The 15,100-nt window shown below is 36.4% G+C and overlaps 1 protein-coding gene across 1 annotated transcript in view; it reads right to left on the bottom strand.

Moving 5' to 3' along the window:
• NAV3 (neuron navigator 3) overlaps positions 1-15,100 on the bottom strand; it is a gene marked incomplete at its 5' end in the record, with an annotated part of 142,797 nt that overhangs the window by 111,699 nt on the left and 15,998 nt on the right. Inside the window, 2 exons of the mRNA XM_006877704.1 lie at positions 4,663-4,715; positions 7,994-8,182. Coding sequence (XP_006877766.1) covers positions 4,663-4,715; positions 7,994-8,182 — 242 coding nt within the window. The remainder of the gene's footprint in view (positions 1-4,662; positions 4,716-7,993; positions 8,183-15,100) is intronic.

Below are 15,100 nucleotides of genomic sequence, written 5' to 3'. Positions count from 1 at the left end.
TTCTCCCACGGAACAGCAGGTAGTTTTGAACTGCTGACCTTGAGGTTTGCAGCATGATTCGTAACCACAATGCTACCAGTGTGCTGAACAGAAAATTTCAAAGGTCAGATCAAGAAAATAAAGTCAAGTATTATAATGAAATGTGCAAAGGCCTGGAGTTAGAAAACCAAAATGGAAGAACATGTTCAACATTTCTCAAGCTGAAATAATGGAAGAAACATTTCAAGCCTCAACTGAAGGATTCTAATGGGAAAAATATTGAATGATGCAGAAAGTATCAAAAGAAGATGCAAGAAACACACAGTCACTGTACCTAAAAGAAATGGTCAATGTTCAATTGTTTAAGCGGTAGCATATGATCCAGCGTCAATGGTACTGAAGGAGGACGTACAAGCTGTACCTAATAGAGAATTGACTCACAGAAAGGTGATCTAGAATGCAAAAATCATCAAACAATTTCAATAATATCATATGCAAGTAAAATTTTTCTAAAGATAATTCAAAAACAGTTGCAGCAATACATTGACAAGGAGCTGCCAGAAATTCCACTTGGATTCAGAAGAGGATGTGCAATGAGGGATATCATTGCTGACATCAGATGGATCTTGCTGAAAGCATAGATGTTTACTTGTGCTTTATTGATAATACAAAGACATTTGACTGTGTGGATCAAGAAATGCTATGGCTAACATTGCAAAGAATGGGAATTCCAGAACACTTAATTGTACTCACGGGGAACCTGTACATAGACAAAGAGGTGGTGCTTTGAACAGAACAAGGGGATGCTGAATGGTTTAAATCAGGAAAGATGTGCACAAGGATTGTATCCTCTCGCCATATATTTTCAAACTGTATATTTAGCAAATCTGAGAAACTGGATTATGTGAAGAAGAACATGGCAATGAGATAGAAGGAATACTCATTAAAAATGTACAATACATATATGATAGGCCGTTGTTGGAAGCAAAGAGGATTTGAATTTTTACTGATGAAGATCAAAGAACAGTCTTCAGTACAGATTGCACCTCAATGTATATAAAATGAAAATCCTCACAAATGGACTAATTAATTTCATGATAAATGGAGAGATGATTGAAGCTGTCAAAGACTTCATTTTGCTTGACCCCACCACCAACTCTCATGGAAGCAGTAGTCAAGAAATCAAAGGATATATTGTATCAGGCAAATGTGCTACACAAGACGTCTTATCTTTAAAGTGTTCAAGAGCAAAGATGCCACTTTGATATTTTCAATCACCTCATATGCAGCATAAATTCTAATAATGAATAAGGAAGACCAGAGAAGATTGATGCATTTGAATGATGGTTTTGGTAGAGAACATTGAAAGTTCCATGGACTGGCAGAAGAACAAACAAATCTGTAATTGAAGAGGTAAACCCACAATGCTCCTTAGAAGTGAGGATGGTGAGATCTCATCTCTTGAACTTTGGACATGTTGTCAGTAGGGACCAATCCCTGGAGAAGACTATCATGCTGGTAAAGTGGAGGGGTCAGAGAAAAAGAGGAAGACTCCTAACAAGATGGATTAACACAGTGGTAGCAACAATGGGCTATAGAACAGCATTGTAGGGATGAAGCAGAACTGAGCAGTGTTTTCTTCTGTTGTGCATAGAATCCCTATGAGTCTAAACCAACTCAAGGCCACAACACCAACTGCATTCTTTCTACAGTTTTTCTAAGTGCATTAATTATTTTATGAAGGCTAATCATTTACAGTTGTGTGGGTTGTGTACTCTATGTGGATTGTGTGCTTGTTCAGGTATGTTTCATATAGACATTTATATAAATGGAGCCCTTGGGTGCTGCAAACTGCTAACATGCTCACTGAATTATTTGAGGTTTGAGTTTACATAAAGGCATCTTGAAACAAGCCCGGGTAATATATTTTTAAAAAATCAGTCACTATAAACCAAATGGAGCACAGTTCTATTCTAACACACAGGGGGTTCCTAAGAGTATCTGTCAACTCCAGACAACTAGATAAAATAGTTTTATTCCTTTTAGACCAGGTTTTCACACAGGTTTGAACCAGTTCAGTCATGGTCAAATCAGCAAAATTTGAATATACCCAATTATTTAAATGTAGGGGTATCAGAACGATAACTGGCTTGGGGAAAATGATGGGTTGAAGTCCTGGAATGGGAGACTCTGAAGAGGCACAATGAGAACTTTCAGGAGCCTGATACAGGACACTGGGTTACTGCCAAGTTTATGGAAAACAACACGCAGTCAAAGGTATGGAGCTGACCACCACTATTTTCAGTTTGAAGGCCAAGAAATTTGGTTGCTCTGCAATTTACACATTGTCTTTCCCTTCTAGCAGGGAGATTTCATTTTCAGCAGGGTGTTCATCTGTAATTGTCCCCATGCTGGCTTTTATTCTGGTATAAACACTTTGTACAAATTCAAATATATTCTGGTTTCACTTTGTTGGCTACAACTGAACTGGAAAAGAACAAATGTGAAGATCTGCTTTAGACCTGTATTATTCAATTTACAAGTAAGTCACTAACTATATGGAAAGGAGCTCTAGTAGCGTAGAGGTTACGAATCGGGCTGCTAATCGCAAGGTCAGCAGTTCAAAACTACCAGCTTTTCTGTGGGAGGAAGATGAGGCTTTCTGCTCCTGTAAAGATTTACAGCCTTGGAAATCCTGTGCAGGGTCACTATGAGTCGGAATTGACTCCACGGCACATAACAACAACAACACCTATATGGAATCCTGGTGTGGTGCTGCAGGAAAGCACTGGATCACAAGGTTAGTTTGAAGCACAGGTCAGTGGTTCAAACTCACCAGTCATTCCTTGGAAACACTGTGCAGGGTCACTATGATTTGGAACAGATTCAACGGTGCTTAACAACAACAACAACAGCTATATATAGCTGTTTAGATTTGAATTAATTGAAATCAAACTTCTGTTCCTCAAACACACCAGACACATTTTAAATACCTAATAGCAACATGTGTCTAGTGCTATGACTTGACACAGTGTATAAACAGACTGTATTTATGTGTTATTACAGAAAATTCTAGTGTACAATACTGCTGTTCGCTGGGGAAATGTCTACACTTGCATATAGTCTTCTTGAGACATTTTCAGAAGTCATGAAAGTAGTTTTATCCAAATATTGCTTTGAGTATCTTTATAATGATGCTGTATTTTTTGATATTATATTCCAATTGTATTGGTTTAAGTCAGAAGACATTTCTCTGACAAGCAGCAGCATTGGACTAATAGGAGTAAAATTAGCTCAGATTTCTCTTAGGTACTTTTTCCAATAAATTCCTTACTTCATCATCCACTTTTCTAAACCAGTGTATTTATCTAAAAATGAATAGTGATTTCTTCATAAATAGAATTGATTGGATATTTTAATCATTAAAATGAAAACTGAGATCATGTACTAACTACTTTAAAATGAGGAATGCTGCAGATTAATTAAGCTAATAACTTGAAAAACTTTGTGACATTCTATTACAGAAGTCAAAAATAAAAAACGATGCTTCTGAAAAGTCAAAAAAAGAAGAAGAAAAATGAGACAAAAAAATACTGTGTCTGTCATTGAATTGTCTGAGCCTCAGTCACTAAAGTAGTAAATAACTAAGACTGTTTTATAAAGAGAGGGCCAGAACATCTGACTCTCATGAAAATGAATGAAGAACTAGTATTATCCTTAAAGCTGAATTATTGACTTGCACCGTCATAGCCAGAACTGTGAACTTTCTATACAGAATTAAGGATTATTCGTAGTACTCCTATCACTCTGAGATTCAGGAAATTACTCTTTAATAAGACTCATTAAAGAATACTCTTATAAAACATAATTTTGCGTTGACTTTTTTTTTTTCCAAATAAAGTTCAAATGATATCAAGTGGACAATAATTTATTAGGCATACAATGGGGAAAGAAATGGAAACATTGATATTTCTGTTTTAAAAAATATAATTTGTTTAATTTTTAAAAAGCACACGCTATATCAAAAGATCTATTATAAACCATTTCTACTACTTTTTGGCCTTTCTGACACTAGTTTTTAAGGTATGAACTTAAAAAGAAGTAGAATGGAGAAAATACCAATTACCATGAACCACCGAACCAAACAACAACAAAGAAAAATGTAGTCAGTATTATGAAATTCAGCTTTCTATCATTTATTGATTATAATGAGTGCATTATAATGAAAGGACATTTACAATAAGTGGGCCACAGAGAGTTGGTAAAGTGCTTGTCACTTAATGGGCAAGAAGTAATGCAGATTATACCGCAATTTTACTGGGAAACTTCTACGTAAGTGTCAATTATTTAATAACCTCTATGTTTCGGAGCTCTGGTAGCGTAGTGTTTACGAATCGGGCTGTGAACCACAAGGTCAGCAGTTCGAAACTACCAGCCGCTCCGTGGGAGAAAGATGAGGCTTTCTACTCCCGTAAAGATTTACACCCTCGGAAACCCTGTAGGGTCGCTATGGGTAGGAACCGACTCGATGGCACTTAACAACAACAACAACATGTTTCGGAAACCCTGTGCAGGGTCGCTATGAGTCAGAACCGACTCCACAGTACTTAACAACAACAACAACAATGTTTTTTAAAGGCAAAAGATTTTGTTTTGTTTTTTTTCTTCAAATTCAATACTTACTGTAGAGTAAAGAGAGGAAGTACTGGAGACAAGTGATAATGAAGATCCATGAACTGTTGAAAGAAAAAGAACAAAGGGATCAAATAAGAAAGCCGACTCATAAACCCTGGTCTTTACTGAAAACATGAAGAACAGGTAGCTATGGCAATAAAATAATAAAAATAAGCTCTACACCACTGAGAACAATACTGCTGTCATTTTTAGAGATCAAAATGTAGAAACACGTAATGTATCTCTTCATCCTGGTCTAGGAAGGTTGAAAAAGCATGAGCTATAGAAGCATGTTTTGTACATATTGAAAGATGGAATAAACTCAAATATAACAGTCAAAAAGTCATGGAAACTCAAACCAAAATTGCATTAAAAAATAACATATTTTTGTCTTTTATTTGCTTCCACTTTTATACAATAAAGATCTATTTTTGGAATGTTTTTCTATAAACTCTCAGAGAAATAAGCAATATATAATTTCAACATTATCTGTGATGAGTTGATCATGTTATTTTTTTAATGTAGGATTATTGGTCCTTCAGTAATTTTAGTAATAAAAATATACTCAGTTCAAGGTGGTTTCTCACAAAAATGAAAACTGCACTCATTCTGTCTTTTGGCGGTATGTATCAAAACACAATCTTCAAACAGTTAACACTCTGCACTTCCAATATATTAAAACCCAAATGTGACTAAAATTAGGCTTTACAGTATTTGTTGAAAAATTCTACCTCTTTCCTTAATGTGATAATATAGAGCTATATCTGCTTAGTCATTCATTAAACAAATATTTAACACACATACTATGCACAGGCTTCTGCTGGGTCTGGGGGATAGAAAAAAAAACAAATAAGGCATAGTCCTAGGAACTTTAAAAAGTAGAAAGATATTTAACAAAAATAAATATTATCAAGAATAATGTACTTGGTACTACAAGAATACATGGAGAAGTTCACAAGCAGGTCTGGAGAGGGCTGGGAAGCTGCACTAAGGTAGTAGAAGTGGCGATCAAAAGAAAGGGTTGCATTTCCGAAATATGAGAGGACTTCACAAAGTCATGGAAAATGGAATTAGAAGATGAAGGAATGAAATTTCTGAAGCCTTACTTATGTTCCAAGTTCTTTAAAATGGATTGGGTATAAAGATGTGGGCCAAAACTAGAATGAAAGACAACTTCCAGATTTCTAGCTTGGGCAAATATTGCCACTATATGAAATGCGCAAAATGTTAGCACTTCAGTTAATGACTTGTCCACTCCTTCCCACTCTCAAGACATTCTTTCAGCCTCTCAATACTGGTATAAACTAAGAGCATTAGGTATATTTGAAAGAAGGCTAACAAAAAACAAACAAGAAACAAAAGCAGACTACTTTTCCATTCTTTATGTATTATTCAAATGTATAAAGGAAGCACCCTAGAAAGCTCTCACTATGCTTAGCAAATTTCTTTTACAATATTACAAGTCTGACTGTGAAGGAGCTATGGAACCACTTTAGGACAATAATGACGTTAACTTCCAGATTGGTTACATTTTGTCTATTTACATAGGGCAGTGTTTCGTTCTGTTGTGCATAAGGTCACTATGGGTCGGTACCGACTTGATGGCACCTAACAACAACAACAGTGTGGTGCTCTGAGGAGCTCTGGTAGCGTAGTGGTTACGAACTGGGCTGTGAACTGCAAGGCCAGCAGTTCGAAACTACCAGCTGTTCCTCGGGAGAAAGATAAGGCTTTCTGCTCCAGTAAAGATTTACAGCCTCGGAAACCCTGTACAGGGTCGCTATGAGTCGAACCAACTCCACGACACACAACAACAACAACAACACTGAGGCATAAGCAGACACTCAGGGTACAGAATTCACTATCTGCCACAGTGAACTCAGTGGTTTGGTTAATAGTGGCAACTTTGGTTGACTGGTTAGTGCCAGTGTGTTAAATATAGACTGATGATCTGAAATATGTGAGTCCATTTCATAATGGCATAAACTTTAGTCAGAAGATATTTGGAATAAGAATGTAGCGAGGGAAGAGAAAAATAGATGGAATGAACTTTTACTCTAATTTCATCCTCATAACAAACCTGCAAAGTTACAGATGTGGAAACTAAAGCCAGTAAAGTTAAGAAACTTACCCAAAACAGATAAGTGGATGGGAAGAGGCTTAAATTCCAGTCTATTTCTAGATTTAGAGATCTTTCTTCTATGCATCATTATTTACACTAGGAGAATATGGTTGATTTCATGTCTGGTTTTATTCTGATCAGGTTGAATTTTTGTGTTCAATTTTATTTTATCCTTAGCTGACATATTTTATAATATGTATAGTATGATTTTCCTTTAGATGTACTTAAGGAAATCATTCATTATGTCACAGAACACATTAGTAAATTTAACATTTGAGGATATATAACTTAGAAAAAGGAGCTCTGGCGGTGTAGTGGTTACAAATTGGGCTGCTAATCTCATGGTCAGCAGTTCGAAACTACCAGCTGTACCACAGGAGAAAGATGAGGCTTTCTGCTCCCGTAAAGATTTACAGCCTCAGAAACCTTGTACATGGTCGCTATGAGTTAGAACTGACTCCATGGCATATCACGACAACAACAATATAAAAGACATATAAATATAAAAGAAAAAAATATATAGCATCAACTATGCTTGGTGTGGTGTTGTAGGATCAACACTGGACTGCTAGCTAGCTGCTCCTTGGAAACCTTATTCAGTGTCACTATGAGGCAGAACTGACTCAAGGGCACATAACAATAATGCTTCCTGAATTTTTCAAACAGACTCATTATAAAGAATTTACATAGAATTTTGCAATTATAATCACATTTATGTTTAGCTGGATTGTTACTTTTGGATAAAGAAATGTAACTTATAAAGCAAAAAGTATGTATGATATGAATTTTAAAATGTTATAGTAATAACTTCATCTAACCAACACCATAGGGAGTGTCTAAGAATAAAAATAGAAAGCAACATGTGATATTTTCCTAAGAGGATTTTTATAATTTATGTATCTCTTTGATACTTTAACTGGGATGTGAAACAAAACATTGGCACACCATGAAAAATAGCTTCTGAAGCTATGTGTTTCTGTATAGCACTGATTTTTTGTCCTGAAATGTTCTATATCCAAGTATTCAATCTAAACAATTTATGGCATATTTCAAAATGCATTTAAAAAAAACAAACCAGAAGATAATACAAAAGAAATTGTCAAGCTACCTAGAGAGTTATTTATTTACTCTCTATGACTCCTATGATACGAGTTATGCAATGATTTTCATCTCAGAGTTAAATAAAGTCCTTTCATCTTTCTTTCCTTTCACACCTACCTTCCTCCATGCTGTCTCTGAATGAACCTGAATGACTGATGGCACGAGGCCTTTCCTCTAAAGACGTGGCACTCCCACAAAGCTGGGAGTCATCATAGAGGTCGAAGGAAGAGTCTTGAGCAGGGATGCTATTTGAGCGCATCATGCTGGGTCCAGGCAGGTTAAATTGAGACAGATTGGTTGGGCTCACTGAAAAACAAAACACACACTGCCTATTATTCTAGGGCTTGAATGATGAAAACAGTGGGTTGATAGAAAGTGAGAATGTGATCCCAGTGCTTATGGAAGCATGCATTTATATGATGTTCCTAGTCAAAGTATGCCAAAGGTCTGCCTCTGAAATGTTCAGTAACAGTTACAGCACAGTTCCTTTCTTCTTCCAACACTTTTATGGAGAGCAGCATATCAATTTCTAAGGCAACATTAAACCATTAAACGACTCTACCTTTCATGCTTGAAATTGAATAGCCTAGCGTTTGTCTGCTGCCTATTATAAAGAAAATATTATATTTCTAGAGACTGTAGGCTTCTTTTAAAAGAAGAATACATTACATTAATGAGAAAAGCAAAACTGAAAAGAAAGCAAAATATTTTAAAAAAACAACAAAAAACTTGTTTTCAAGATAAGCCGTTGGGTCTTTCAAGCAAAACTAGCATTGATTTTTGGTTTTGAATTCATGTAAGTTCACGGTCAGAACTGATTATCATCTCATTGCTGTCAGAGCTAGATTATAAAAGAAGAGTAAAATAGACATCTTACTTAAATGAAATATAGTGAAAGGTTGGTATCTATAGCCCACCATAAGGTTAATCACATAAAGCTCCTTTCATTGTGTCTATAAAAAGAATATCACTGTAAGGTGGTTGAAAGTCACAACATATGTTTCAAAAGTGGTATTTTGAGTCTACAATACAAAATAATAAAATTATTTGCCTTTGCTAAATAATCCTAACAGCATTTAACTCTTTAGGCTAACTGATAATCATCAATTTAAACTAAGATGTGGTTGATTGAGTGTTCCACTGCATTGGAAAATGGCAGTTTTAATACTTGAAATAAAGCAAAGCAGAAAGCAAATTGAGAAATAAATTTATCATGAAATTTTATATTTAAGAAAAGCAAAAATTTACAAATATATGAGGAAGCAGACATGAACCTCTTAGGATATGAAGGGAATTACTGGGTACTTTCCATACCTTGGGCAATTTATGTTATTGGTTCAAAACTGATGTACTATCTTTTCAAATTGTGTTACTTTTTGCTTGCATCCAGGCACTACATTTCATTTTAGTATAATACAGTGGCTTTCAAAATAATCTAGTATAGGACAAGTATTTGCTACAACAACTGAAGTGGTTCCTGTCTGCTTCCTCACTGTGTCAGACACTTTACAAGTATTAATTGGAGTAATTCACAGAACTACCCCTGATAGAGCTAGTTATGGAACAGAATAAAGAGAAGAATAAGAAAAAGGGAGGAAATATGGAACAAAGTAGAGTATCTATGCTTATATATGTAAAATATATATAATTTGAAAAAGAAGCCATGGGTGTACCAAGAGCAAAATCTTTTTAAGGAAGGCAAGCAAGCAGGGAGGGAGAGAGGAATGCAGGGAAAGAGAAAGGAAGGGAAGGATGGGAGAATTAAAGAATGTTCAATTAATATCTGTTGTTGTTGTTAACTGATGTCGAGTTGGTTCTGATCCACAGTGACCCTGTATAGGGTTTCCAAGGAGTGGCTGGTGGATTTGAACTGCCAATCTTGCAGTTCAAACTGACCTTTTGGTCCAATGCATTATTCTGTAGTGCCACACCAAGATTATATGACAACTCTGTTTTGTTGATGGTGGAGAGAATACAACAGCAAATATGATATGGTCCTTGGCATGAAAAGGCTAATGATCTAATGAAGGTTGCTGAAAGGGAGAAAAGTAAGTATGTACAAGAGACCAAGAATAGTTTATGATGTCCCTTCCAAGACTAAGACTCAATGGGAATACGTGAGCAGACATGTGCTTTGACTAGTGACCATGTTGGTCACTGATAAGGGGAAGTGAGGGAAAAACAGCAATGAAGCTGCAAGCTAATCCCAACAAAGTTCAATAGACTCCTGTGAACCCAGGTAGAGACCTGATTGGCCAGCAGTCTGGCAATACTTGGGGACTCCTGGGCACAGAGTCAGTGACATAGCCACAGAGGACTAGATTGGAGAATGAAGCATCCAGCTGATAAGAAGGGAAGGCATATGCACAAGAACACCCACACTTGCAGAAAATACCCACTTGACCTGGCTTCAATGACTGGATGATCAGAGCTCAATTAGAGGAAGAAAGAAGAGGGGGAAAAGCATAATCTGATACAATTTGATGAACTTGACCTACACCTATGGATGCAGTAGCTCAAAAAAGGGAACAAATCTTTACAGTGAGGATCATCCCTACCCCCTCCATACACAGAGTAGACATGGATGGGCAACTTGGACATTGGCTATCCAAAATGGGGGTTGGGGGGGACTTCAAAGGCAAGAACTGACTGGCTTACAAGTTTTCAAGAAGGAATCTAGATCCAGAAGGCATGGAGGAAGGTAGAATCTTCACTGAGTAGTATCCAATCTGTCTGGGCGGGGATGATGAAAGGAGATGGGGATAGCACTCATGTGGTACAATAGTGAATAAGTACTATCAGGACTGACTGAGAGGGTTGGAAAGGTAAAGGTAGACATTTTGTAGCAAAAGAAGGGGAGTGGTTCATTTTTCAGTCCAGGAGCGGAGGTCCATGGGAACATCAAGGGAGTAGAGCAGAGTAGGGGACCCTACCCAGAGAAAGAGTGATGCCAGAGATGGAGGCGGAAGCAGAAACGATGACATGGAGAAATGGAGTGGCTGCGGACTCTAGATCCAGAGACAGAGAGGAGCTATGTGCTGACAACCAGGGGGCAGGCTTGTGGAGTGTACCTTTTGGTTGGCTGATGATGCAAGGTGGGGATTATAACCATGACAATGCAATTATATATGATAGGACGAATGTAAAGCTAATGTTCTCCCATGTAAACTATCACATAATTCACAGTAAAACAGTTTTTTTAAAAAAAGAAAAAAGAATAGTTTATGATGGAAGACAAATGTAAGACAGTCAAGGAAAATTTCAAATTTCCGATACCAGTGGTGACTTACCTTTCCATCTGACTGTAGGTAAATTTTCTAATTTCAACTTTAAGTTTCTTCATGAATTTAAAAAAAAAAAAAAAAGGCAGAATAAATGGCCTCAACAATCCATTCAAATCAAGGAAAGCTGCAGAATTTTAAAACTGGAAAGATAGATGTGCCAATGTATTCGGGGGGAAAGGACTATGACCCTTGTCTTAAATTGTATTTGTACAGCATAGCCACTGTTTTTAAGATTCTATGATTTGAGTAGAATGGGAAGTGACAGAAATGTGGAGTGGATTTTTAAATATCTCCAAGTTACTACCTGACTTTGCTTTTTCTCTATATATATTAGCCAATCATCTTATGAAACTGCTTTAAAGTTATAAAAGACTTACCACATGAAATGTAATTTTAAAGTATTTTGTAAAATTAGGGAGTAGAGTTAGAAACAATAGATAAGGATCCAGAAAAAAATTTATTTAATCTTTTAAACAGAGAATTTCAAAAGTGTTCTATTTCTGGTTTCAATAATTTCCTTTAATTGGTGGTTTTATAGAGTAGGTAGAGATGTTATAAAAATTACACAATAATCACATAAAAGGAAATCCTACACAAAATCTCGGAGTTCCGTTGTGGCACAGCAGGAAAATGTACAGGACCATAATTCGATTTGAACCACAAGGTTGGCAGTTCAAACTCACCACTTGCTCTCTGAGTTTACAGAGTTGCTGTAAATTGGAATCGATTCTATGGAACTTAACCACAACATACACAATCTCAGATTTAAACGTATAAAAGTATAAACAAAAATAAATTGTTTATACCTGGACTTATAATACTATAAATTTGAATTAATAAAATTTTATTTAGTTGTTTACAGTGTTGAGATTCTGTTTAAGATTTCATATGGAAAATTAGTAATTCATAAAAGCAGGAAATTGACTGTTTGAATGTAGACTATTCAATTTCGAGTTGTAAATACAGACAGTGAAGAAATGATTTAGAATACTACCTTGAGACTGAAATAGGATTAAGCGAGAAAAGAATATTAAGTGAGGAGAGATTTGAACTTGGTTTTGGGCTGAGAGGATATGCCAGTACCCTGAATGTACAAGGTGCTTTAAAATATTCATTTAATGGGTTAATATATGACCATGAAAGAATATGAATAAGAATCAATAGAAAAACAACACTTTATTAGGCCATGCACTAAGGGTTGTGAAAAGAGATGGATCACAACAAGAGAAGCCTCTCACTTTGGAATTTTCTTACCTATATTTTTTTGTACATAGATTAGAAGGGCTTAGGATGCAGAAGCTCTTTGATAAGGATGGGTGACCAGTAGGAGGCTCACATGGAAGGGCTTGAGTCTTCTCAGAAAATTAGGTGGTGAGGATTTATTCTGTCTAGTATTGTTTATTTGTTTTTTCAAAGAACAATGGAGGAAGATTTAACTAGAGTATTAGAAATGGAAAATGGTGGAGTGAGGAATCAATTAATAAAATTAACATTAACTAGCGACAAGGAGCTCTGGTTGCGTAGTGGTTATGAATCAGGCTGCTAACCTCAGGGTCAGTAGTTCGAAACTACCAGCTGTTCGGTGGGAGAAAGATGAGGCTTTCTGCTCCCGTAAAGAGTCACAGCCTTGGAAACCCTGTTCAGAGTTGCTATGAGTAGGAATCGACTCCACAGCATATAACAACAACAACAACAGTGATGAGATTGCAGCAGATGTGAGGAACATAGCAAACTGTCATCACTCTTGGGTATGTTACAGTACTTAAAATAATAAATGGAGTCCTGGTGTGGTGCTGTGGGTTAATGTGCTAGACGGCAAAGTCACTTTGGACTGCAAGGTTGGTGGTTCAAGATCACCAGCTGCTCTTCGGATACCCTAGACAGTGTCGCTATAAGTCAGAGGTGACTTGATGGCACTAATAACAGCAACTACAATAATATTAAATATCATTTATTGCTGTTAGGTGCTACCAAGTTGGCTGTGAATCACAGCAACCCTATGCACAACAGAATGAAACACTGCCTGGTTCTACATCATCCTAACAATCATTACGCTGGAGCTCAATGCAACTACCATTGTGCCAATCCATCTCATTTGGGGTGTCCTTCTTTTTCACTGACCCCCTCACTTTACCGAGCATAACATCATTCTCCAGGGACTAGGCCCTCCTGATAATATGAACAAAGTATGATAGACAAAGTCTTGCCAAACTAGCTACTAAGGAACATTCTGGCAGTACTTCTTCCAACATAGAATTATTTGTTGTACTGGAATTCCATGTTACTTTCAATATTCTTTGCCACCACCATAACTCAAATGCATCAAATCTTCTACCACCTTTCTTATTCATTGGCCAACTTTCTATGAAGCTATAGAAAACACAATGGATCAGGCTTGGTAAACTGGAGAGTCAACATAAAGGAGGAAGACCCCAATTGAGATGGATTGTGAGACAATGCCACTGGACAATGGCAGTAGCAATGAGTCAAGCATAACAATTTTATTGAAGCACAATGCTATCTGTGATAGAATAGTATCCATATGCCTACAAGGAAGACCAGTTAATGCCATTATTATCCAAATTTAAACACAACCACTAAAGTCAGTGATTATGAAACTGAAGAATTCTATCAACTTCTTCAGTCTAAAATGGATGAAAATGCAATAAAGATGTACTGATTATTACTGGAAATTGGAATAAAAATGTTGGAAACAAAGAGGAAGGATCAGTAGTTAGAAAATATGGCCTTGGTGATAGAAACGATGCTGGTGATCGCATGATAGAATTGTGTAAGACCAATGACTTCTTCCTTGAAATTACCTTTTTTAAGTCAACATAAAAGACAACTACATGCATGGACCTCACCAGGTGGAATACACAGAAATGAAATTGACTACATCTGTGGAAAGAGATGGTGGAAAAGCTCCATATTACCCACCAAAACCAGGCCAGGGACACACTGTGGAATATAATCAATGACTTATATGCAAGAAAAATTTTTAACGTCCATAAGAAACAAAATATTACCTTCAACATATCCTATAAGAATTTAGAGACTGTAGTTTAGACATTAATAACTGAAGACCAGAAGAGCTGTGGGAGGGCATCGAGAACATCATATAAGAAGAAAGCAAAAGGTTATTGAGAAGACAAGAGAGAAAGAAAAATCAAAATGGAAGACAGAAGAGATTCTGAAACTTGCTCTCCAGTAAAGATATGTTGTTTTTTTTTTTTAAAAAAGGAAGAAATAAGGAGGCAAAAGAGCTGAATAGAAACTTTCAAAGGGCAGCTTAAGAAGACAAAGTCAAATATAGTGAAATGTGCAAAGACTAAAGTTAGAAAACTTAAATGGAAGTCCAGCATTTATCAAGCTGGGGGAACTTAAGAAAAAATTCAAGCTTCAACTTGCAAAATTAAAAGATGGAATGATGCAGAAAACATCAAAAGAAGATGAAAGAATTACAAAGAGTCACTGACCCAAAAATAAATGGCCAATGTTCAACCATTTCAAGAGGTAGCATATGATCAAGAGCCAATTATACTGAAAGAATTATACTGAGTCCAAGGTTTACTGAAGATATTGGCAAAGAACAAGGCTCTGAGAATAAATGGACTACAAATTGAAATCTTTCAACAAATTGAGGCAGCACTTGACACACAAGATATTTGGAAGAAAACTATCAGACTAACTGATTAATTGAGATCCATATGTGTACCCATTCCAAAGAGGTGACCCAGCTGAATGTGGAAATCATTGGATGATACCATAAATATCACATGTAAGTAAATTTCACTAAAGGTAATTTAAAAATGGCTGTAAGTTTCATTGGCGGGGAACTGCTGGAGGTTCAAGCAAGATTCAGAATGAGGGATACCATTGCTGATGTCTCAAATGAATGCTGAAGCAGAGAATACCAGAAAGATGCTTACTTGTGCTT

The sequence above is a fragment of the Chrysochloris asiatica genome, unplaced genomic scaffold (genome assembly GCF_000296735.1).
Source record: "Chrysochloris asiatica unplaced genomic scaffold, ChrAsi1.0 scaffold00560, whole genome shotgun sequence".
NCBI classification, from domain to species: domain Eukaryota; kingdom Metazoa; phylum Chordata; class Mammalia; order Afrosoricida; family Chrysochloridae; genus Chrysochloris; species Chrysochloris asiatica.
This window is presented reverse-complemented; position numbering and strand designations above follow the sequence as displayed.